At 45.7% G+C, this 22358-nt stretch overlaps 1 protein-coding gene across 11 annotated transcripts in view; it reads right to left on the bottom strand.

The window, feature by feature from the left end:
- Positions 1 to 22358, bottom strand: part of cacna1g (calcium channel, voltage-dependent, T type, alpha 1G subunit) — a 101814-nt gene that overhangs the window by 26063 nt on the left and 53393 nt on the right. For 10 of the 11 annotated variants that reach the window (XM_031894868.1, XM_031894872.1, XM_004918488.3 and 7 more), the window contains 15 exons: positions 21951 to 22110; positions 20943 to 21234; positions 14090 to 14182; positions 13193 to 13970; positions 11067 to 11425; positions 10006 to 10157; positions 8955 to 9140; positions 8478 to 8592; positions 8243 to 8398; positions 7031 to 7099; positions 3438 to 3516; positions 1919 to 2103; positions 1413 to 1832; positions 869 to 969; positions 657 to 780 (listed from right to left, as the gene is read on the bottom strand). In XM_031894868.1, the coding sequence (XP_031750728.1) occupies positions 657 to 780; positions 869 to 969; positions 1413 to 1832; positions 1919 to 2103; positions 3438 to 3516; positions 7031 to 7099; positions 8243 to 8398; positions 8478 to 8592; positions 8955 to 9140; positions 10006 to 10157; positions 11067 to 11425; positions 13193 to 13970; positions 14090 to 14182; positions 20943 to 21234; positions 21951 to 22110 (3269 nt within the window). The remainder of the gene's footprint in view (positions 1 to 656; positions 781 to 868; positions 970 to 1412; positions 1833 to 1918; positions 2104 to 3437; positions 3517 to 7030; positions 7100 to 8242; positions 8399 to 8477; positions 8593 to 8954; positions 9141 to 10005; positions 10158 to 11066; positions 11426 to 13192; positions 13971 to 14089; positions 14183 to 20942; positions 21235 to 21950; positions 22111 to 22358) is intronic. The other variant, XM_031894873.1, reaches the window with a different exon arrangement.

Genomic DNA, 22358 nt, shown 5'->3' with positions numbered 1-22358 from the left:
ACCCCTTGTCTCTCTATTCAGACCCGTTCCTATTCTTCTTCCAGTCTTATATTCAAACATCTTCATAGTTGTTAGGGTTGGTGGGACTTAATCAACCAGATTCCAGTTTAAATTCCAGACTAGAGAACTGCAGAATGCCTCAAAACACACAAAAATGGCCAATTCTTAATTGTCTTGGAATGTAACTAATTACAACAGTGATCCCCGACCAGTGTTGCTCCCCAACCCCTTGGGTGTTGCTCTCAATGGCCTCAAACAGGTGCTTATTTTTGAATTCCTGGCCTGAAGGCAGTTTTGGTTCCATAAAAACCAAGTGTACTGACAAACTGAACCTCCTGTAGGCTGCCAGTCCCCATAGGGGCTACCAAATAACCAATCACAACCCTTATTTGCCACCCCAGGAACTTTGTATGCTTTTTTTGCTCCCCAACTCTTATTACATTTGAATGCAGTTCATGTGTAAAAAGAGGTTGGTTTAAAGACTTTTATAGTTGCCTGGGTCAGTTATTGACCCTAGCAGCTGCACACCAGCTGGAGAGTGGCCAAAATACAAAGTAAACACCAAAGGCAATGTTACTAAATGACAGTCTGCAGCAGTTTAATTTTGGATGAGTTTTCTCTTTTGGATGAGTTTTCTATTGGTGTGAAATACTCACGGCACTGTGGGGGTCTATTTTGGGCCTTTCCATGGCAATGGTTATACAGTTGAGAAATATGATGACCAAGACCACGTGATCAAACATTCTGTGGGTGATAATTTTATTGCACATCAGCCGGAATCTGGAAGGAAGCACAGACATATCATTGGAGGAACTGAGAATCTCCCTACTGCAAATATCGGCTGACCCAGCCAAAACAGAACGCTCACTTGGAATATGGCGGGAACAAATACAGCGACCAAGTTTCTCTCTCCTTGCACCAGGCTGGTAAATGGGATATGATCCAAGCTTTCAGTCTTTCTCCCCTACTCTGAAAGACAATTTAGAAAACAATGTCTATTAGACCATGTCTAAAGCGTCATTTAAAGCAAAGAATCTCCCCTGGTCGTTTTTACAAATTGAGTCTTCCCGGTCTTCCCCACTCTGCTTTTCTCATCTGGAGGATGAGTGGAAGTCATGGCTCACTCAAATGAACAATGCCTAGGTGATGGACTGTGACTAAGGCTGGACTAAGGCTTTAGATACACTAGGTTAAACAATGGCTTCTTTAGAGAACAGACTTCCATCTAATATTCTGCTGGGAAATAACCCAAGGTGAATGCCTTTTTTTGTGCTAATAATAACAACTCCATGTGCCCAAACTCACCCCAGTGGATTCTGCCGAATCCTGAACCGATTTGGATTCGGTTCAGCCGATTTGGGCGAAACCGAATCCTTCAAAAAAAAAAAAGGCTGGATTCAGTAGATGCTTACCATGTTTACATCATCATCGATGTTATTGCTATAGTCAACCTTGGATTCTTCTACATGGAGTGGAGGAAAAACAGGTGATGTCTTTCCATTGCAGTCTTGGTACTCCCCAGGCAGGCTGTGTCTGCTCTGCATTCCATAAGAATAAGGCACATGCAATGTATCGTGCATGTCGTACGCCTCCCGTTTACCCACGAGGTCCATCCGGTTGAGGGAAGAGCCGGTACGGCTGGACACCTCCTCGTCTGATGTGTCGCCTTCTGAGCTTTCTTTTCCATCAGCAGACAGCAAGGATTTGTGTTCACCGCTTTGCTCGTGCCGTTTTAGGCTGGAAGCCCGTCCGATGCTGTTCCAACTAGATCTACGGCTATTCCAACTACACACTGCACCCCAGGAGCTGTGCGGGGAGTTCCTTGAACTTGACTGATAGGGAAAATGCACAACATACATTAGCACTTAGTACAAAACAACAGTAACGTGGTAGACAAGGAGATAGGTTCTGGACTTACCATAGACCTGATTTCACAAGCATGGGGGCCACCGGAGACATTACTCTCCCTCCTAGATTCACCAGCCATGGGGATATCTCCAAACAAAGCACATTTTGGCATGGGCATGGGTGTGGCTGCTGTGTGGATGATAAGGGGTGGTTGTAACATACTCTTTCCATCTGGGTACCCATGTAAAGGAGTAACTGCGGAACAAATGTCATTCCAGTTTACTTTTCATAACATATGATGCAATAACAGGCCATTTTACTTATTTATATCCATCAACCAGAGATGTTGATAGCTGAACTGTGAAAATTCTGTGGATGTTTCCAAATCTTTGAGATCATGCTTACGTGCAAGTCCTCCCCATCCCTGGCAGGAACAGCAGATACTTCTTTATGGGGTCCAAAAGGTTTCCTTTCTTTTGTCTAAGATATTACTTTACTTTGCTTTGTAGTTTTTTCACTATATCTTAAATTCCACTTTCATGGCTCACTCAAATAAACAATGCCTAGGTGATGGACTGTGATAGGAATCTAAGGCTTTAGATACACTAGGTTAAAAAATGGCTTCTTTAGAGAACAGACTTCCAATGGGATTCCCATTAGGTGTGAGCAAAGCAGTAGATTGAGGGGGCATTCTGAAATGCCTTCTTGTTGCATTGGGTACTCTTGGGACTATGGTAAAGAGATATACTGTATATAAATTTGACTTTTTGCCTGGATTTGAATCAGGGATCTGCAGTTGGCTACACCTTTGCTCTACATGAGAATACAGTTGGTTCCTGGTCCAATGGTTTATTGTTGAGTTTTCTGGTAGGTGTAGACTGTTTAGATGTTCCAGTGTTTCCCTTTAGCTTCCCTGTTTACTTCTTAACTCAGAGCACATTCACTATCCGTAAGGTCAAGTCTACTTGAACTTGGGTGCTGTGTTTCCTAAAACCTGATTCCTGTATTTTGGTTCCTGCCTCCTTCTCTATACCTAGTATTGATCTCATGGTTTTATCTTTAGCGGTTTCCTGTTTTTTGGGGTTCCATTTCTGTTTTAGCTATCGTTATTTATCTTTTTCTGACCAGGTCCATCTGACTATGCTTTGCTCCAGTGAGAGCCTCTGGAATCTTAAGCAGTAAGGCCTTGTGGTAATTGGCACAGAGTAGCTGAGGAGCACTCCCAAAACCAAAGGTGGTTGTTATAGGAAGAAGACCTTGCCTTGACTAGAATCCAGTAACTCCCCTGGGGGTTGGGATTGCCTTACATACCAGTATCCTCGGTTTGAGCTAAGAGAGGACCTGGCCAACTGACTACAAAAGACGTGCTGACCCCCAAAAATTTCAATAAATTCTACTGCCCTAAAGAAAATCAAGCCATAACCCTAATACACTTTTACACTAATACCCTAACCCTAATACACTTTTTTTAATCTCTGGAACCTATGAGCATTACCAACCCTGAGTCAGTCTATGCGTGTTACCAAAGTCATTCTATCATCATAATTAATTTGTTCCATGTTTTTGGGGAAATTTTTCAGTATACTTACAAGAAGCATTGGAAAGACCCTTGCGGATATGGCAGTCCTCGTGGGCAGATTCAGAACCCGACTGAGAGCCCTCCCCTTGCTGGAAGAAAAAAGGAAAACTGAGCAGTCTTTTTCCTCATTCATGAAATGAGTCCAAAAATTTCTACATTTGTATGTAGGAGATGGAGTAGCTATGCTCCACTGAGGAGATGGAGTAGCTGTAGTTGAGACGGCTGCTAATCCCATAAAATACAGTATCATGGAGAAACTGACTTCTTTGTAGACTATTACTTGTGTAGCCAGTCTGCAGAGCTGATGCCCAACTTCCAATGATACCAGTGTATTCCAAGTGGGGCAATAGTCTTGGCCAAGAGTATCATAGGAGGCTTTTCCTATGGACTTCTACTAATTTAACTTTGGAGAATGTGCCCAAGAAACCTACCAAGACAGGCTTTGCCATTTTGAGGTATGCAACACATATAGAAGCTTTTTTTGTGGATTAAACAGTTTCCCAACCGGAAGTGATAACAATATTCGAGGACAGGTGCATAACTGGGGCAAACATCATTACGAGCAGATTTAAGGAAGGGAGGGGGGCAAAAGACAACAACGGTGCATTCCTTAATCAATAAATCTACATGGCTGCTGCTCTAGTTTTTGTCCCAGTTTTTTTTTTTTCTGCGTGGTGATATTGATGAATGGCTCCCAAACCGTTGCGCACGTCAAAGAAACGTGGAGGGAATTTCTCACGGAAACTGTTGATAAATTAGGTCACAAAACTAGGAAAGATCTGAGTGGAGTTCTCAAAATATAAATCAGAAAAACAAACACCAAAAGAAAAAACATGTCTACGTGAGTTCTTATTAATAGGGCCGACATACGGCATTGGAAACCATTGTGCCAGGACACATGCTGAGATAAAATATCAGTGGGTTTCTTGATAGTAAGCAGTTTATACATAGGAACGGTTGTCCCACATGTGTGCCGTTACCCAAATAACATTCACTCGGACTCTGAAAGCGCAAAGTTTCGCTCTTCCAACCAACCAGGGTTGCTTAAATGAATCAGATGACCGTTTACTGATGTATTAATTAATACTGCCTGCCCGTCAGTCTTTGGAATGTATTCCGTAATAACTGTTCAATTAAAATGGGACAAGCCTGGAGATTGGTATGGCCAAGATTGAAATGCTGAGGACAGGAAGGACTATGATAACATTCGGAAGGGTACGACTATCTTGGGGATATTCGTTAATAAAGAATACTAATAGCTCCCAAACAAGTAGCATCAATACCAAAGCTCCCCAAAACAATTCAGTTAAAACCAACACACCTTAGTAATAGTAACACAATGCATTACACTCTTCTTATAACTTCTTTTTGGGTTCAAGACACTAAGCCCTACTTAACCAAGCCCATCTTCTACTGGTTCCCTATCTGGGAGAGGTACCGCTGGGACACTGGTCCCTTCCTGTCTCCTCTTTGGAGCCTCACCTGCTTGTCTCATTAGCCTACCACTAACTCTCACTGCCTACACCAAGAGATATACATCTAACCTACCACTATCTATCCTAACTAACTGTTCTTCTTGGTACCTTTCTGAGGTGTCAGGCCTCAGGCTCCCTGGCGTTATTCACTTGTTCCTCCTATCAGCCAAAGAGTAAGTAGTACCCTGTTCACGGCCTTATATAACCTCTACTGGAGACTTTTCCTGCTTAGTAGTGCCACCTAGTTACTGAGCTAGAAACAAGAATACTTACCTAATACATTCTATTCTACACCTACAAAAACCTTACAAATTCCCCCCACCATGTATTTACCATATCCAACCAACTCCCATATCTCATGAACACATCAGATCTTCATCAGGCCTCCATAACATTTAGGGTGAGGAAACACAGAGCTACTAGTAGCAGCTACTTTTTCACAGCTACTAAACACCAGAAAATCCCCTGCCATAGACAATACTGAGAATTGCCTCTGCTAAACACACGTAGAGACAGTTATCAGTAAATGATCAGCATTGTCTATTTTAGTAGCCACGACAAGTAGCTGCTACTAGTAGCTCCGTGTGTCTTCACCCGTAACATCTTGACACCACCCCAAATTATCATTTAAACCTTATAACTTTCACCATGTTCCAAGGACTGCACCACCCCAAACTTGTTCATTAGAACTACTTTCAGCCAACCTATTGTGTCTCCTACTCCCATGTAACTGGAGGAGTCCAAAGCCGGACTTGGATTTCTTACTATTGAGTGCTATTCTGATACCTACTGGGAGCTGCTATCTTGCTCCCTTCCCATTTTTCTGCTGATCAGCTGCTGGGGGGGAGGGGGAGGGGGGGATATCACTCCAACTTGCAGCGCAGCAGTAAAGTGTGCCTGAGTCTGAGCTTTCAGACGGAGCCAGCGCTACACATTAGAACTGCTTTCAGCTAACCTATTGTTTCTCCTACTCCCATGTAACTGGAGGAGTCCCAAGCCGGACTTGGATTTCTTACTATTGAGTGCTATTCTATTCTCCCTACTGGGAGCTGCTATCTTGCTCCCTTCCCATTGTTCTGCTGATCGGTTGCTGGGGGGGCTTTTGTTCATTTTAGAACAGTGATCCCCAACCAGTGGCTCAGGGCAACATGTTGCTCCCCAACCCCTTGGACATTTCTTTTTTATTTTTGAATTCCTGGCTTGGGGGCAAGTTTCGGTTGCATAAAAAACCATCTGTACTACCAAACAGAGCCTACAGTAGGCTGCCAATCCACATAGGGACTACCAAATGACCAATCACAGCTCTTATTTGTTTCCCCCAGTGGAATGGGAGGAGCCAATGCCGCTCACAATGTATACTTCCTGCTCATTGGTTGTAGTCAGTCTTTAGCAGGAAGTAACACAGCCAAATGAAATGGCTGCCCCCCCCCGTTTGCTGAAAAATCACACACTTATATATATATTAGCTGCTATGCTAGAATAGACAGAGGTACTTACTAAAGTGCCAAAGTGAAGACTTTTTTCCTTTACGTAAGCTACTGCCCTGCTGAATACACACCGGCATCTGGCTCCCGCTGAGCTAAATTTATAGCTTGACATATAAAACCCAAGCCGTGTAATTCTTCAAAAAGTCCATGTGAGTGTCTGTTCTGCTACAGGACCCAGGGGGAAATGGTGATTTTCTGCCGTGCTAGCGATCGGTGGGGGGGTCCGTGCATATAAATACGACAAGTCTCAGAGGCAACAAACCTGTGGTTTTGACCTATACAGTTCCAAAGTGTTGCTATTTATTATATACACAGGAGTAGGCGGCCAATCACCTGAGCCGCAGCCAGGGAGGCCTTTGTGATTTCTAACTGCCAACAAATGGGCTCCGCAATGATACAATGCTGAGGATGGAAGCAATGTCATGGGGAGGATTCTGGCAACTTTATTGGGGTGTTGCCTCACCCCAAACTTTTATAGAACTGCGAGCAAGTCATGCAATGAGGCAGCTGGACATCCCATAATGTCGACTCCTGCTGGAATAAGTATGTTACACGCGGGACACGTGCAACCTTCTATGGTTTCATTGGGAAAAAGAAAAACTTTTGGAGCCCCAGATGAAATCAATATTCCCCTTACTTACCCCTATGGAATCAACTGGGAGCTGTATGCAACTTAAATGAGCACTCATGTCTTCTCTTTTAGATACCTCCTGCGTAAAGAAAACACTTTGGTTACAGTACCCCCTGCTGTAAATGATAAGGATATTAGCAGTCACTGAGGGGTTCTGTGCCCCCCATATAAAGGCACAAGGCTGCAGGCTGAGTTATACAGAGAACTCTGAGTATCACTCATGTATTATAAGGGATAATGTACCCCCTACTGTAAATGATAAGGATATTAGCAGTCACTGAGGGGTTCTGTGCCCATATAAAGGCACAAGGCTGCAGGCTGAGTTATACAGGGAACTCTGAGTATCACTCATGTATTATAAGGGATAATGTACCCCCTACTGTAAATGATAAGGATATTAGCAGTCACTGAGGGGTTCTGTGCCCATATAAAGGCACAAGGCTGCAGGCTGAGTTATACAGGGAACTCTGAGTATCACTCATGTATTATAAGGGATAATGTACCCCCTACTGTAAATGATAAGGATATTAGCAGTCACTGAGGGGTTCTGTGCCCATATAAAGGCACAAGGCTGCAGGCTGAGTTATACAGGGAACTCTGAGTATCACTCATGTATTATAAGGGATAATGTACCCCCTACTGTAAATGATAAGGATATTAGCAGTCACTGAGGGGTTCTGTGCCCATATAAAGGCACAAGGCTGCAGGCTGAGTTATACAGGGAACTCTGAGTATCACTCATGTATTATAAGGGATAATGTACCCCCTACTGTAAATGATAAGGATATTAGCAGTCACTGAGGGGTTCTGTGCCCATATAAAGGCACAAGGTTGCTTTATACAGAGAACTCTGAGTATCCCTCGTATTCAAATGAATGTCTTAAGAGACGGTATACAAATGAAAAATATTGGATTAAATTGTATTTTTACATCTGGAGGATCAGACTCTTTATCCCAAGGCCCTCTAGGTGGGGTTGTTTTTAGGGGCCCCATCATTCCACTGCCAATTCCAATGAATCAAGAGACACATAATGATCTGCCTTTGGGACATCCAGAAGGGGGCAGTAGCCCTGGGCCCTAAACACTGTGGGGAATGCAAAATAGCAATGTGCCCTCCCCTGGCAAGTTCTGATTGGCTCACAAGCACAGGAAAAGGCATGTGATGCCTAAATCACCAACAGAAAAGGGCAAGTATTACTTTCCATATGTGGAGGGCTCTTACTTCAGTCTGAAACCCCTCTACAAGGATGGCCACCAACAGGTTGAAGAGAACGTAATTTCCAAACGTCATCAGCGCGATGAAGTAGAGGGCAGCCCAAGAAGACGTTGAAGCCATGCCGTTGTACAGAACCTTGTTCCAGTCCTCTTGGGTTAGGATCTACGTTAAGACACAAGAGTTACAGAGGGAAACTCTCTAATGGAATCCAGTCCTTTTTAGACAAGAGAGTGCAGAGTACCTGGAACACCGTGACCGTAGCCCACAGCAGAGAGTCAAAATTCTTCCTGTCGGGTAGAGTGTCGCCATCTTTCTCGGAGGCAAATTTGCAGCCGAACAGATGCATCCCTAGGATACTGAAAGACATTTTGGCTCTGAGTGTATGGTGGAACACAAAGCAAGAGTGTTATGGAAAAGATAACAGATTTGTAGATGGAAGAGACTTTGCTGCTCTTCTCACCTCACCCACTTGATCATTCTCCTGAAGAATGTGACAGTTCTCTCTCTAGTTCAGTACTTACCTGCTTAGTTCTCTCAACCCAAAGCTGCCATGCTTTTTGCTTGTATTGCGCCTGTTACTGTGGTCACTAGAGGGAGCTTCTGCTCCACCAAACTTTGCACGGCAGTAGAAATCAAGACCACACAGACCAACCCAAACTCCCCTACATGAGGAATAACAGAAGAGGAGCTGCTTATGCTTCCTATCCTGTGAGCTCACCTAAATATGAAGATGAAGAGCATCAGCAACATGCAGAAAGTGGCCACATTGTCCATGGTTTTCATTAGGACCACCAGCTGGCGCTGCAGAGCAGGCATGAACCGTACCAGTTTGAGAACCCTCATTAGCCGGAACGTTCTCAGAACGGAGAGACCTCCTCCTTGTTGGCCAATGATCTCCCAGACGCTGCAGGGAACACAATGAGTCACTTCCATTAGTAACAACTTCACTGTGGCGCGGACCTTATTGTGCATGAGAAGCAACCAGAATACGGGAGAGTAAACATGAAAACGTTACTATAGCTGTACCACTCATATCTCTTCCCAGGACATAAGATGGCCAGCCATTCATTATCTGTGGCCAGGGTTTAGAAGGGGACAAAACAAACGGCAATCTGATTGGAAGCCCAGGCTATAGTTGCCAATACCCAGCATCATATTTCTTCATGCGATTGTAAGCCTGGATTTGTGGGAAGGCCACAGAGCCCTGGACTTAGGGCACAAAGATTCTAAGGGTGACAGGCCATTTAGGTAGGGTTGCTACCTGGCTGTATTACAAATTTATCAGTAATGTACTTGCTGGTAAATGCATAAGAACTAGTTAATCCGCCCCAGCCTGCATCTGATCTGCCCCTTTTTTCTTGTATTAGCTCCCATACTCACCATATTCCTGACTTCATGACATGCTTGGGCCCCTTAATGTGACGATCTGCCCCCTCAACATCATGACCCCGCCCTCTGTGCATCACAATTTCACCTGCCTAAAGTCAAAGCCCACCCCCTTGCAAACAAGCCACCAGTCAGGCCAGTATACTCATTTTATAAAGATGGCAACCCTATACCCAGGCGCATCTATAATGCAGGTATGACTAGCGATAGGACTAAGTGTGCCTCACCATCCAAACTTGCCCCACGTGACTGACAATTTTGAGTATTCCCAATGGGCCCCTTATATGTCCTAGCTGCAAGGTTGGCTTCTTCTACAGTTACACCCCTGACAGTCACCCATAGAAACCAATCATATCTTCAGGCTTTCATTTTCCGAATATTACCTGATAACCACAATAATTCCATCAAAGATGTTATAGGGGTTCTTGATGTATCCGAATGGACCATATACCAAGAGCTTTAGGAGCATTTCCAGAGCGAAAAGGCTGGTGAAGACGATATTGCTGATCTCCAGCGCATTGGTCAGTTCTTCTGGCTGTGGAGAGCAAGTGAGAGTTAGTACGGCAACAGCAGGCATGGGGGTATATAATTATATAGCAGTGCTACTTTGCACCCAATTCATTATATACACCACTGTGTCCATATAATGCCACACAGCACCCCAAGCCTATGGGGGGGGGCACTAAGCATTAACGGCACAAATCCATGAGTAACTTTTCCAAACAGCCTTTTTGTTCTTCTCTACAGTAAGGAAGATAAATTACCCAGGGAGCAGATGCTGCACTGTGGGATTTTCATAAATAAAAAAACTTTGAATATTTTACTGTTTCGCAGATGTCACAATATTAGAACAACAGCAGCGCCCGCCGATCCCGCCGCACATGTTTACTTAGTCTGTGCCCTAAATACGCGAGGAAGGATGGGGGAGAATTTTATTTCAGCATCTGTATTCTTTCCCTATAATAGGCATTGGTGTCGAGCACTCCCACAGACAGCCAGGATAACAAACTCATTGGGTGGGAGATCTTTTGCAACCCAGCCCCCCCACACTGTAAGCCTGCAAACAAGGCCCCAACCATAATAGGTTTGGCCGCAACCATAATAGGTTTGGTACCTTCCATGCCTCCGGATGCAGCTTGGTTCCCTTGACCATTAAACTCTGTGGCATCACTGTCCCGCCAGTTTGTGTCACAACTGCCCCCTTTGTAAACCTGCCCCCCGCGTAAGAGTGCCTTTCATTGTCTTTAAAGCAATACCTGTTCCCTGAGTACAGATGCAGGGATTAGAAACTAACCCTGTGTGCTCTCATTTTACAGTAGCCTAATTAGAGTCACAGTGACTCAGACCCTTCACTCTTCATTATATATCTTTCACCATACAAGGGGTCGGTTTCTCTCTTAGATATACCTCAAACCTAGTGTATGAAGTAACAGTATGAGGGTACCTGCTCATGATACTCAATCCCCATGCTGAGGGTGTTTATAAGGATGGCGATCATTATCCCCCGTCCGAAGTATTTGCTGTCGACAATCTTCCTGAAGGTTTCGCAGACCATCTTCCAGAGCTGCTGCAGCTTGCTGGGGATTTGGGACCTGGACTTTGCTCTTTTGGCTTCTGTCTGCTGCTGCTGCTCACTGCCCTGAGGGTCTTGAGTGAATTCATAGCATCCGTCACTATCGGACTCCGGGCCCTCGGTATCTCTGAGCTCGGTCTCTTTGCAGTGGGAACATTTCTCTCCATCACAAGAGCCAGACTCAAGGTTTGCCGTCTGTCCTGAGATCTTACAGACTCCTCTGCCAATACCTGAAGAAAGAGATGGGAGATGTAAATACCCCTGATACATTGCTTTGCCTTAGGTCACAAGTCCTCACCATCAAAGGACAGCCTCTGCCCCATATTATCCAACATAACATAAAAGTCACAGGAAGGTAGATTGAGGGGCTGTGTGGGCCTCTGGGTACTTGGAATGTCAGGACCCAGGCCCAGACTGGCAATCTGTGGGTTCAGGCAAATGCCAGAGGGGCTGCTGTAAGATGCCATAGACACTCACTATTTATTGGGCTGGGGGGGCTGTTTGGGCCTCTGGGTACTTGGAATGTCAGGACCCAGGCCCAGACTGGCAATCTGTGGGTTCAGGCAAATGCCAGAGGGGCTGCTGTAAGATGCCATAGACAGTCACTATTTATTGGGCTGGGGGGGCTGTTTGGGCCTCTGGATACTGGGAATGCCAGGACCCAGGCCCAGACTGGCACTCTGTGGGTTCAGGCAAATGCCAGAGGGGCTGCTGTAAGGTGCCATAGTCACTATTTATTGGGCTGGGGGGGCTGTTTGGACCTCTGGGTACTTGGAATGCCAGGACCCAGGCCCAGACTGGCAATCTGTGGGTTCAGGCAAATGCCAGAGGGGCTGCTGTAAGATGCCATAGGCAGTCACTATTTATTGGGCTGGGGGGGCTGTTTGGGCCTCTGGGTACTGGGAATGCCAGGACCCAGGCCCAGACTGGCAATCTGTGGGTTCAGGCAAATGCCAGAGGGGCTGCTGTAAGGTGCCATAGACAGTCACTATTTATTGGGCTGGGGGGGCTATTTGGGCCTCTGTGTATTTGGAATACCAGGGCCTATTTTGAACCCCAGTCCAGGCCTGATCAGCATACACCAAATACTCCATACTTTAATATTCAATATATCAAGAAGCCAAAACTCCATGTGCCAGTCAATATCAAACCACATTTACCAGCAACTTTGCAGTTATCAGGCAGTATCCAATATTCCATGTACCATTAAGAAGCCAACTTTACATACACCACCAAAAGGTCAACAAGTCATTAATAAGCCAATATTCAAAACTCCATGCACTTCAAAGACCCCAACTTTCATTGCAACCCCCATTCTCCCACAAAACCCATCCCTCTATGCACCACAAAGACTCCAAGCCTACATATACCATAGAGAGCCAATATCCGCATGTCCCTTGCACTTATGAGAACCCAACTAGCTAACTTTGTACTAATGAGAACCCAAGACTTCATGCATTACTGGGAATCTAACGGTTCCTATACAAAGAACTGAAATCTTTATGTGCTAGTTAAAACCCATTGTCCTTTGCTCCATAATAACCCACCATTCCGTATGCCAAGAGAAACCCGGACTCATGCCCGAGTGAGAAACAAGAGGTTAATAAACATGAATAAAATGCCAGCTGTATACAGTCAATGCAAACCCAACAATCCATGCACCACAGACAACCCAATGCCTCTTGTATATTAAGAACATCACATTCTATGTACCAGTAAGACGTCTATGCCCCATTATTCAGTGACTGCCCAATATTCCCCACTGAATACAAAATATCCTGTACATGAACCCTGCGACACATCAACGCGATATTGAAAACCCAATATTCCATGTGCCATTGAAAGTCTAATAATTCCTGTACCAGTTAGAACCAAAGTCCCAAGCAAGAGACCAATATTCACCGTTAAAAACCTGATGCACCAATGAAAATAAAACTCTCCAACACCCCCCACCCAGTACCTCTCTGCAGCTTGGCTGATTAATAATCCCCACTTACCTGTACTCTGGGTCTCTAGCAGCCTGTTCATTGAGTTAAAAACTGGCAAGGGGTGGATGTTGGCATCGCTGGTGATTTCTGATGGTTCCACTGGTTCTGCATCCACTTGTATATCCGGTGACGCACTTGGATGCAAAGTAGGGTAGTTTTTGCCTCCAGTTATACTTCTAGGGAGCACCTCTGGGTTTTCTGAAGAAGAACCAGGGTGGGCAAAGGTTTGTACACAATGTACTGGTTCCAGGTGGCAGTCGGCATGGTAAATGCTATGGATGGACTGCGTATTGGTGGCAGAAGCAATGGGGGAACCAGCAAACGGTACCATCAGTCTCGACGTGTTGTGAGGAGAACTGGTCTCTACCTCGCTAAGCTCAGGGCTGGCCTGTGGTGCACGGAGGCTCCCGTTTCCAAGGTGATAATGGTGATGATGATGGTGGTGATGGTGGATTAGATGGTGCACAGAAGATCTCCTCCTCCTGTGCTTGCGATTCGGCTTCTCCGCGCTGTTCTTCACCACAGGCCTAGCCGACAGTCCCGCTTTGAAGGCGGCTGCTCGATAGAACTGCACAAGCCTCTTGCTACCCTTGCGGGTTATATACACCAAGTATTTGAGCAGCTCGTCGTAGCAACTGCCCGGCTCGGAGAAACTGGCCAACGTGCTGGCGTTGGAGAGGAAGCGAACCCGCTGCTCCTTCATCAGCTGGCTCTCCCGCTGCTTGGTCTCCGAGAACTGGGTGGCGATGACCACGAGACACAGGTTGATCATGAAAAATGATCCGATCTAAAGGGGAGAGGAACCGACGTTAGGGTTAGATTGCCAAAACTGGAAACCTGTCTTCGTGTTCAGCATCATGTACAACTGCCCCACAGGCTTATATGTGTTTCTCCTCAGTCACTTACTATAATGAGAAGAATAAAATAGATGAAGTTGTAGAAGGAATGGGCATCCATGACAAAATACATGATATCCACCCAGCCCTCCAGAGTGATCACCTGAAAAATAAACAGAGAAGCAATCAAAATCCGCAATGCAACCAACTCTACGGAACGACCATCATCCTGCAGGTTCCTGGCATGGCCAGTAGGGGGTGCTAAAATACAGCAGTATAACAACAGAGGCATTTGGAGTTAAATGACTAATACAGCGTATAGGAAGTTATATAAGAGAGAGCTCACCACCCAGGCAGTAAAAATGTTTCAGTGCAATTATCCTTGAATTATGAGGGGGGAATGCTGCATTGTAGGTAAAAAACATGGCTATTTGCATCTGAAATTCCACTTAAGGTGGCCATACACGGGCGATTTCAGCTGCCGACAGCGGTCCTTTGGACCAATTTGGCAGCTTATTTGCCTGTGTAGGGGCACCACCGATGGACCTACCCGACCAACATCTGGGCTGAAACTGGTCAGATCTTGATCAGGTAGGTTTGATTTTTCCATCAGATCGAGGACCTCATTGGCTCGTTCATGCAGTCCCTGAAATGACGGCATCTATACCGCCATTTTAATTCGACCCGGAAGGTAGGTGGGCATATTGGGAGAAGATCCGAACGCTTGGCCTCTTCCTGCCTCTTCTGCTGAATGATTTACACATGCACTGGGGTCAGACTGGGCCGGCAGAGCAGGAAGAAACCAGTTGGGCTCCCCCAGCCCCTGCTGACCCATGGTCCCTCTGTCTGGGTGCCGGCACATTCCCCACTTATCGCAGGCCCAAGGAGGAAGTGAGATACACAGTGGGGAAGTGGGTTTGACATTGAGACTGGGGTGGGGGGCCCAAGGTGGCAGCCCCGGTGGGTGCCGGACTTCCCAGTCTGACCTTGGTGCCTATTGATGGTGGGGAACCCTGGAGCTGCACCTGGTGGTAGTGCCTGAGTTCACACTCACAATTTGGATGTGTTGGACTTGAGTTGGATGCAAACAAGGGTGGGAACGCACGCTCCATAAGTGACCCAAACCCAAATTCTAGCTGCAACCAATTTGCAAGTGCAATTACTTCCATTTGATGCATTTGGCACTAATGCGGTGGCCCCAACTCTGAGCGTGCCCACAATTATGATGTAATAATGGGGAAAATGCTGCATAATGGGTAAAAAAAACATGTGCTGATTTGTGATAAATATTGCACTTTTCACTGCAGCTGTGTTTGCATATAGCCCCTTTAGTCAGTGAGCCGTCTGGACCCACGTTTAGTACTGACGGGGCCCATGATAATATTAAGGGTCCAACCTCTATACAGAGAAGACCAATCCTGCCCCCTTTACCTGCAGTTTAGCAACAATTTTTTTATGTTTTATGGATGTTTTGCTCTAAAGCTCCTAAAAAAAAGGTAGGTAGGCAGTAAGGGGGGCGGGCAGTAATAAAAAGGGGGTGGGTCAGGGACATGGCTGAGTGGATCAGAATAAAGACTGGTATGAAGTTGCATTGGGAGTCTCAGTGGGGGGACTGGGAGGCATAACTGGGCAGATAGGGGGCGTAACTGAGGGAGATCAGAGGAGTAACTGGCTGGGACTTTACTCTCCTCTTCCTTACAACTACATGCAGTCAGAGGCACTGAGCAGCAGGTGGGGCTGTTGTTTCACAAGCACTAAACTAACAGCGTAAAAACTGCTAATATCTTAAAAACTAGAAATAAAAGCAATGTATATGGCAAAAGCGCTGAGAGGAGTGCGATGAACAAACTGACATGAATTTGTTTGAGATGCAAATAGGGCATTGGGCAGATCAGGGGTATGTTAGGGTGTTAGGTTGCCACATTATATACTGGGCAATAATGCCAAGCAGGGATAAGGGGCTGGATAATGATGTATGGGGAGGGACAGGAAGGGTGGAGCTGTTATGTAAAAGGGGTGGAGTTGGGAGACGCAATTGGGCAGAACGAGTAGGGATCATGGGCCCCGGCCTTGGCTGCTATTTTACTGGCCAGATGGCAATCCCAGGCTTCACTGACTGTGCCCCTAGGTAGTGGTACATCCCTAACTGTGCCATTTTGGGGGGACTAAAATGCCAGGGCGCAAACAGCAGCACCCTTATACCTTTTCTTCTCTCCCTATGGTTGAAAGGCTCCGATTAGCGATGCAGATAAAGCCGCTGATTATCTATACTGACAGCTGGAGTGCAAGCGGGGGGGGGGGGCGGGGGCAGAATATAATAATCCTCTTACCCACCCAGAGTATATGTCTCCAAAGAAATGCCGTTTTTATTGCTAATCTAATGGAACATTCCACTTTCATATGCAAATATGGATTACGCCATTAACTCCTTTGCTAACGAGCCAGACAAAGGAAAGGGGGGGTGGGGGAGGAATATTCGCCCGGGCCTTATATCTATCTGCCCTGGCATCTTATGCTGACCCCCATGCACTTCATTCACTGCTGTAAATGCCAAATCGTGTGCAAGGAGTAACCCATGGGCAGATTTATCAAAAGTTTGTGGGGGGGGGGGTGTTGTTTACGTTAAAGTGACGCTGATTAATTAATTAATCATCTCTAAAAAACATTAAACCCCCCCTTCATGGCTGTTTCAGGCTCCGCCAGATTGGCTTTGGCACAGTCAGGGTTAAAGCTAATACATCTCCATTACCCCCCAGATAAGACGGATTCCGTTGTCAGGCAGATGCGGCGCTTGGATGTTTACCCAGCGCCCATTAATGAGAAACAATAACGTTCACTTTGCCACCATTACCGCCCCGCCACCGGCACTTTGCACAATCTCAAGCCAATTTATCAAGCCGAGAGGTGGTTTTTATTTATTTATTTATTTATTTTTTACAACCTGCAAATGAGAGGTCTACGGGGGGGGGGGGGGGACAGCCATGGCGCTTATGTAACGCTCGGGAAAAGTACAACGCTGCCTAAATGCCGCTTCAAAGGAAAATCCCATCCAATCAACTCTTTTTTTTTGTTGCATGTCTCCTAGCAACCGTAATTAGGCGTTATTGATCGCTAGCATCGCCGAGGGAAACTCATTCTTAGGGCTTAATAAGTCGCTGCCACAGATCAGGGAACTTGTGCCCCTTCCCGTTAGTTCTGATTGGCTGGCCTACTGGACTTTACAACAAAACCATTTTGGGGTCTCCCTAAGGCGCATGAGAAAAACCAAAAACTGCTGGGATTCGGCCAAACCAACTTCTGAATTTGGTGAATTCCTAATGTGCTGCCAAACCAATCCAAACCCCTGAAAGTCATGTGACTATTGCAGTCTAAAACACTGAACATAATTTTGTTTTTATATTTTTTTTAATTTCTTATCCAATTTGAATATGCAAATTAGGCTATGGATCCGGCTCAGTATTTGGCCCTAGGAGATTGTACCATTACGTGTTTCTGTAATCATCACTTTATTGTTAGTTGCAGTAATATAAACAGATAAATGTGCCTTTTTTTGCCACTTTCCCCCCCATAAAGGTGAGGGTCAGCATTCCCAATATGTGTCACCCCAAGCTGGAAGTGTATCTGCTACCCCGGAGCCCAAAGGGCGACACAGACATGTATGACGCGTGTATTTCCCCGTGTCGAGCCGCTGCCATCAATAACTGCACTAAATAAGTCGTTGCCATTAAGGCACAGAGTGCGCTTGTCAATGTGTCTTTAAAAAGGAAATAAAACCAGAAGGTTTCCCATTAATGAGGCCACAGAGAATAGCCGGGGCTGTGTGTGACCCCGAAGCAATTTGCTCCCACCCCACACACACAACTTCATGAATAAATCACGGGGGAAACAAAGTGTGAAGGCCGCAGTCACTGTTGTAGGAAAATGAACACCCTATCGGCACAGAGAGTAAATATTTATGGGCTGCGCTGGGGGATTTGGAGTAACAGATTGGAACGGTCCAACATGGGAGGATGGGGGGTAGTGCCTACAGGAATGTCATCTCTCCCCTTTACTACCTGGCACAGCACCTTTAGCTTGTCTATAAAGGTTACTAATTGCCCTGTACCAACCACAATTCAGCAGGAACAGCCCCCTAAGTTTGCTCATAGCCTGTACAGAGAGATTCCATAAAACTATGGCACATAGGGATTCCCCTGTACTAAGCACAATTCAGCAGGAACAGCCCCCTAAGTTTGCTGATAGCCAGTACAGAGAGATACCATAAAACTATGGCACATAGGGATTCCCCTGTACTAAGCACAATTCAGCAGGAACAGCCCCCTAAGTTTGCTCATAGCCTGTACAGAGAGATACCATAAAACTATGGCAACATAGGGATTCCCCTGTACTAAGCACAATTCAGCAGGAACAGCCCCCTAAGTTTGCTCATAGCCTGTACAGAGAGATACCATAAAACTATGGCAGCATAGGGATTCCCCTGTACTAAGCACAATTCAGCAGGAACAGCCCCCTAAGTTTGCTCATAGCCTGTACAGAGAGATACCATAAAACTATGGCAGCATAGGGATTCCCCTGTACTAAGCACAATTCAGCAGGAACAGCCCCCTAAGTTTGCTGATAGCCAGTACAGAGAGATACCATAAAACTATGGCACATAGGGATTCCCCTGTACTAAGCACAATTCAGCAGGAACAGCCCCCTAAGTTTGCGCATAGCCTGTACAGAGAGATACCATAAAACTATGGCACATAGGGATTCCCCTGTACTAAGCACAATTCAGCAGGAACAGCCCCCTAAGTTTGCTGATAGCCAGTACAGAGAGATACCATAAAACTATGGCACATAGGGATTCCCCTGTACTAAGCACAATTCAGCAGGAACAGCCCCCTAAGTTTGCTCATAGCCTGTACAGAGAGATACCATAAAACTATGGCACATAGGGATTCCCCTGTACTAAGCACAATTCAGCAGGAACAGCCCCCTAAGTTTGCGCATAGCCTGTACAGAGAGATACCATAAAACTATGGCACATAGGGATTCCCCTGTACTAAGCACAATTCAGCAGGAACAGCCCCCTAAGTTTGCTGATAGCCAGTACAGAGAGATACCATAAAACTATGGCACATAGGGATTCCCCTGTACTAAGCACAATTCAGCAGGAACAGCCCCCTAAGTTTGCTCATAGCCTGTACAGAGAGATACCATAAAACTATGGAAGCATAGGGATTCCCCTGTACTAAGCACAATTCAGCAGGTACAGCCCCCTAAGTTTGCTCATAGCCTGTACAGAGAGATACCATAAAACTATGGCACATAGGGATTCCCCTGTACTAAGCACAATTCAGCAGGTACAGCCCCCTAAGTTTGCTCATAGCCTGTACAGAGAGATACCATAAAACTATGGCACATAGGGATTCCCCTGTACTAAGCACAATTCAGCAGGAACAGCCTGTTTGATCATAGCCTGTAATGAGCTATGCCAGTGTAGGTACCCCCTGTGCCACACAGAATGGGACCTGACAGGGATGGCTGCACTGTAACAGACCTCAAACAAATTCACGCAGGGGCACAGAGTCTGGGCAGAGATCCAGGAAGCCCGGTCCCAGTATATATCTCTGACACAGTTGCTGCAGCAGACAATGTAGAAGTAGAATGGATAAAGGTATATTACAGGCAGAAATAATAATAAACACAAATCAAGTGATAATTAAGTTCATCCATTTCCCTTTTCTATTCCCACTTCTATATTTAGCTTTTTGTCTGGTTTTTCCTCTATATCTAATGAGATTCGGGGGGGGGGGGGGGTGATAATTAACAAGAAGTTTCTGTTGTAGGGAAAAGATGGGACTGCGGCCAATAGACTCCCTGCGGCCAACAGATTCCCGGGCCCTTCCCAAAGCCAACATAGACTTTTTCTTACACAGTCAGGTGCCATGATTGGGTATTACATGCCCTTGGCCAAAACCCACCCCTGCCCGATACAATGCAATAAATACCAGTGACAGACAGCTAGAATCTCAGCCATAAAGCAGGGCAGGACTGCTGCTTACAATAGGGGGATCAGATAGGATCTGTGCCACTGTGACAGAATGCTCTGTTATACAGATAGCTAGAATCTCAGCCATAAAGCAGGGCAGGACTGCTGCTTACAATGGGGGGATCAGATAGGATCTGTGCCACTGTGACAGAATGCTCTGTTATACAGATAGCTAGAATCTCAGCCATAAAGCAGGGCAGGACTGCTGCTTACAATAGGGGGATCAGATAGGATCTGTGCCACTGTGACAGAATGCTCTGTTATACAGATAGCTAGAATCTCAGCCATAAAGCAGGACAGGACTGCTGCTTACAATGGGGATCAGATAGGATCTGTGCCACTGTGACAGAATGCTCTGTTATACAGATAGCTAGAATCTCAGCCATAAAGCAGGACAGGACTGCTGCTTACAATGGGGGGGGGGGTCAGATAGGATCTGTGCCACTGTGACAGAATGCTCTGTTATACAGATAGCTAGAATCTCAGCCATAAAGCAGGACAGGACTGCTGCTTACAATGGGGGGGGGATCAGATAGGATCTGTGCCACTGTGACAGAATGCTCTGTTATACAGATAGCTAGAATCTCAGCCATAAAGCAGGGCAGGACTGCTGCTTACAATGGGGGGATCAGATAGGATCTGTGCCACTGTGACAGAATGCTCTGTTATACAGATAGCTAGAATCTCAGCCATAAAGCAGGGCAGGACTGCTGCTTACAATGGGGGGATCAGATAGGATCTGTGCCACTGTGACAGAATGCTCTGTTATACAGATAGCTAGAATCTCAGCCATAAAGCAGGGCAGGACTGCTGCTTACAGTGGGGTAATCAGATAGGATCTGTGCCACTGTTTCTATATAATGTTTATTTAAAGTGACGGTCTCACCTGAAATATCGCTATCCAGGCGTACCCAATATTATCAAAATTGATAGCACCTTTGAATGGGTTGTGCTCCCCAGCTGAACAGTTGGTGTAATACTGGTTCCAGTTGACACAGGAGGTGTTACTGGTATTGTTATAGAAATAATGGTCCAGTGTACATTCCAGGCCATCCTCTCTCATGGCGGGCACGTTGCGGCAGTAGCGCATCCCATTCTCTCTGGCCTGAGAGCAGATGAATGGGTTCTCATCCTCATTTTCCGTCTGGTAGTATCTCTCCAATTCCAAGGAGACCGGCCTGCAGGGATTAAAAAGGGGTGAAAATAGGAACTGTCATCTTCTGGCATTCTACTGAGTAGGACTATTCTTCTGTACTGTCTAAGGGAAACACTATGGCACCCCCTACCCATATATATAAATACAAATATACAGAGAAGGAATGTTCTGGGCACACAATAAGCTGTACCCCCATACTGTACTGTCTAAGGGAAACACTATGGCACCCCCTACCCATATGTATAAATACAAATATACAGAGAAGGAATGTTCTAGACACACAATATGTGCAATTGAGGACAACAGGCCTGGTAAACTAGAAAGAATACCAATGTTTAGATCTTGTAGATCCCACCTTGTACATGTAGTAGCCCAGTTATTTTTTTATTCTACTAGTCTGAGGGCCAGATTATATTAAAAGGATTATATCATTAAAAGAAGTCCATGGAGCCCATAAGCAGACTGGGGTCATAAAAATCCTTTCACTATCCTATCCTATCACTCCCCTTAGGATAAGATGTAATAGAGAGTGGTCTTTAAGTGGAACTAGGATTGGTTAATATGGGTATTCTTAGGCCCACCCACTGAGGTAGACCATGTCCACGAGTTTCAGAGAGATCAGATGGAATAGTGTTTGGCCAACAACCATGTGGAAGGTGGTCAGATAGAGCAGAGACACCATGGGGAGTCACCTATAGATTCCCAGCAACCTCGATTGCATTTTTCCAGGAAACTTACAGACTGAAGTTTTCAGGAAGGAAGCAGCGGTTTCGTAGAAGCCCCGCCCACAGTTGGACTCCCACAATCCCAAAGATGAAGAAAACGAAGAAACACAGGAGAAGGACGTTCCCAAGCATCGGCAGGGTGTCCAGCAGCAACGTCACCAAAATGCGCATACCTGGAACAAGCGAGAAGAAGGTCTACTCAGTAGGTTCCAAAGGGTATAGGATTGGGGTCCAGAAGTTAGAGAATGAGGGGAAAATACTAGTCAGGAATCAATATGATGCATTTGGCCTATTGGGTCACAACCCAAGCCAGAGATGTTGGCCAGTTACACCAGAGGAAACGATGGGCTTGGGAGATTCTAATCCCAACAGGCCTGAATTATCCAATATCATTGATCAACATCACATCCATCCGTGGGAC

The sequence above is a fragment of the Xenopus tropicalis genome, chromosome 10 (genome assembly GCF_000004195.4).
Source record: "Xenopus tropicalis strain Nigerian chromosome 10, UCB_Xtro_10.0, whole genome shotgun sequence".
Taxonomy (NCBI): Eukaryota; Metazoa; Chordata; class Amphibia; order Anura; family Pipidae; genus Xenopus; species Xenopus tropicalis.
Note: the sequence above shows the minus strand (reverse complement) of the source record. Positions and strands in the feature narration are given on the sequence as shown.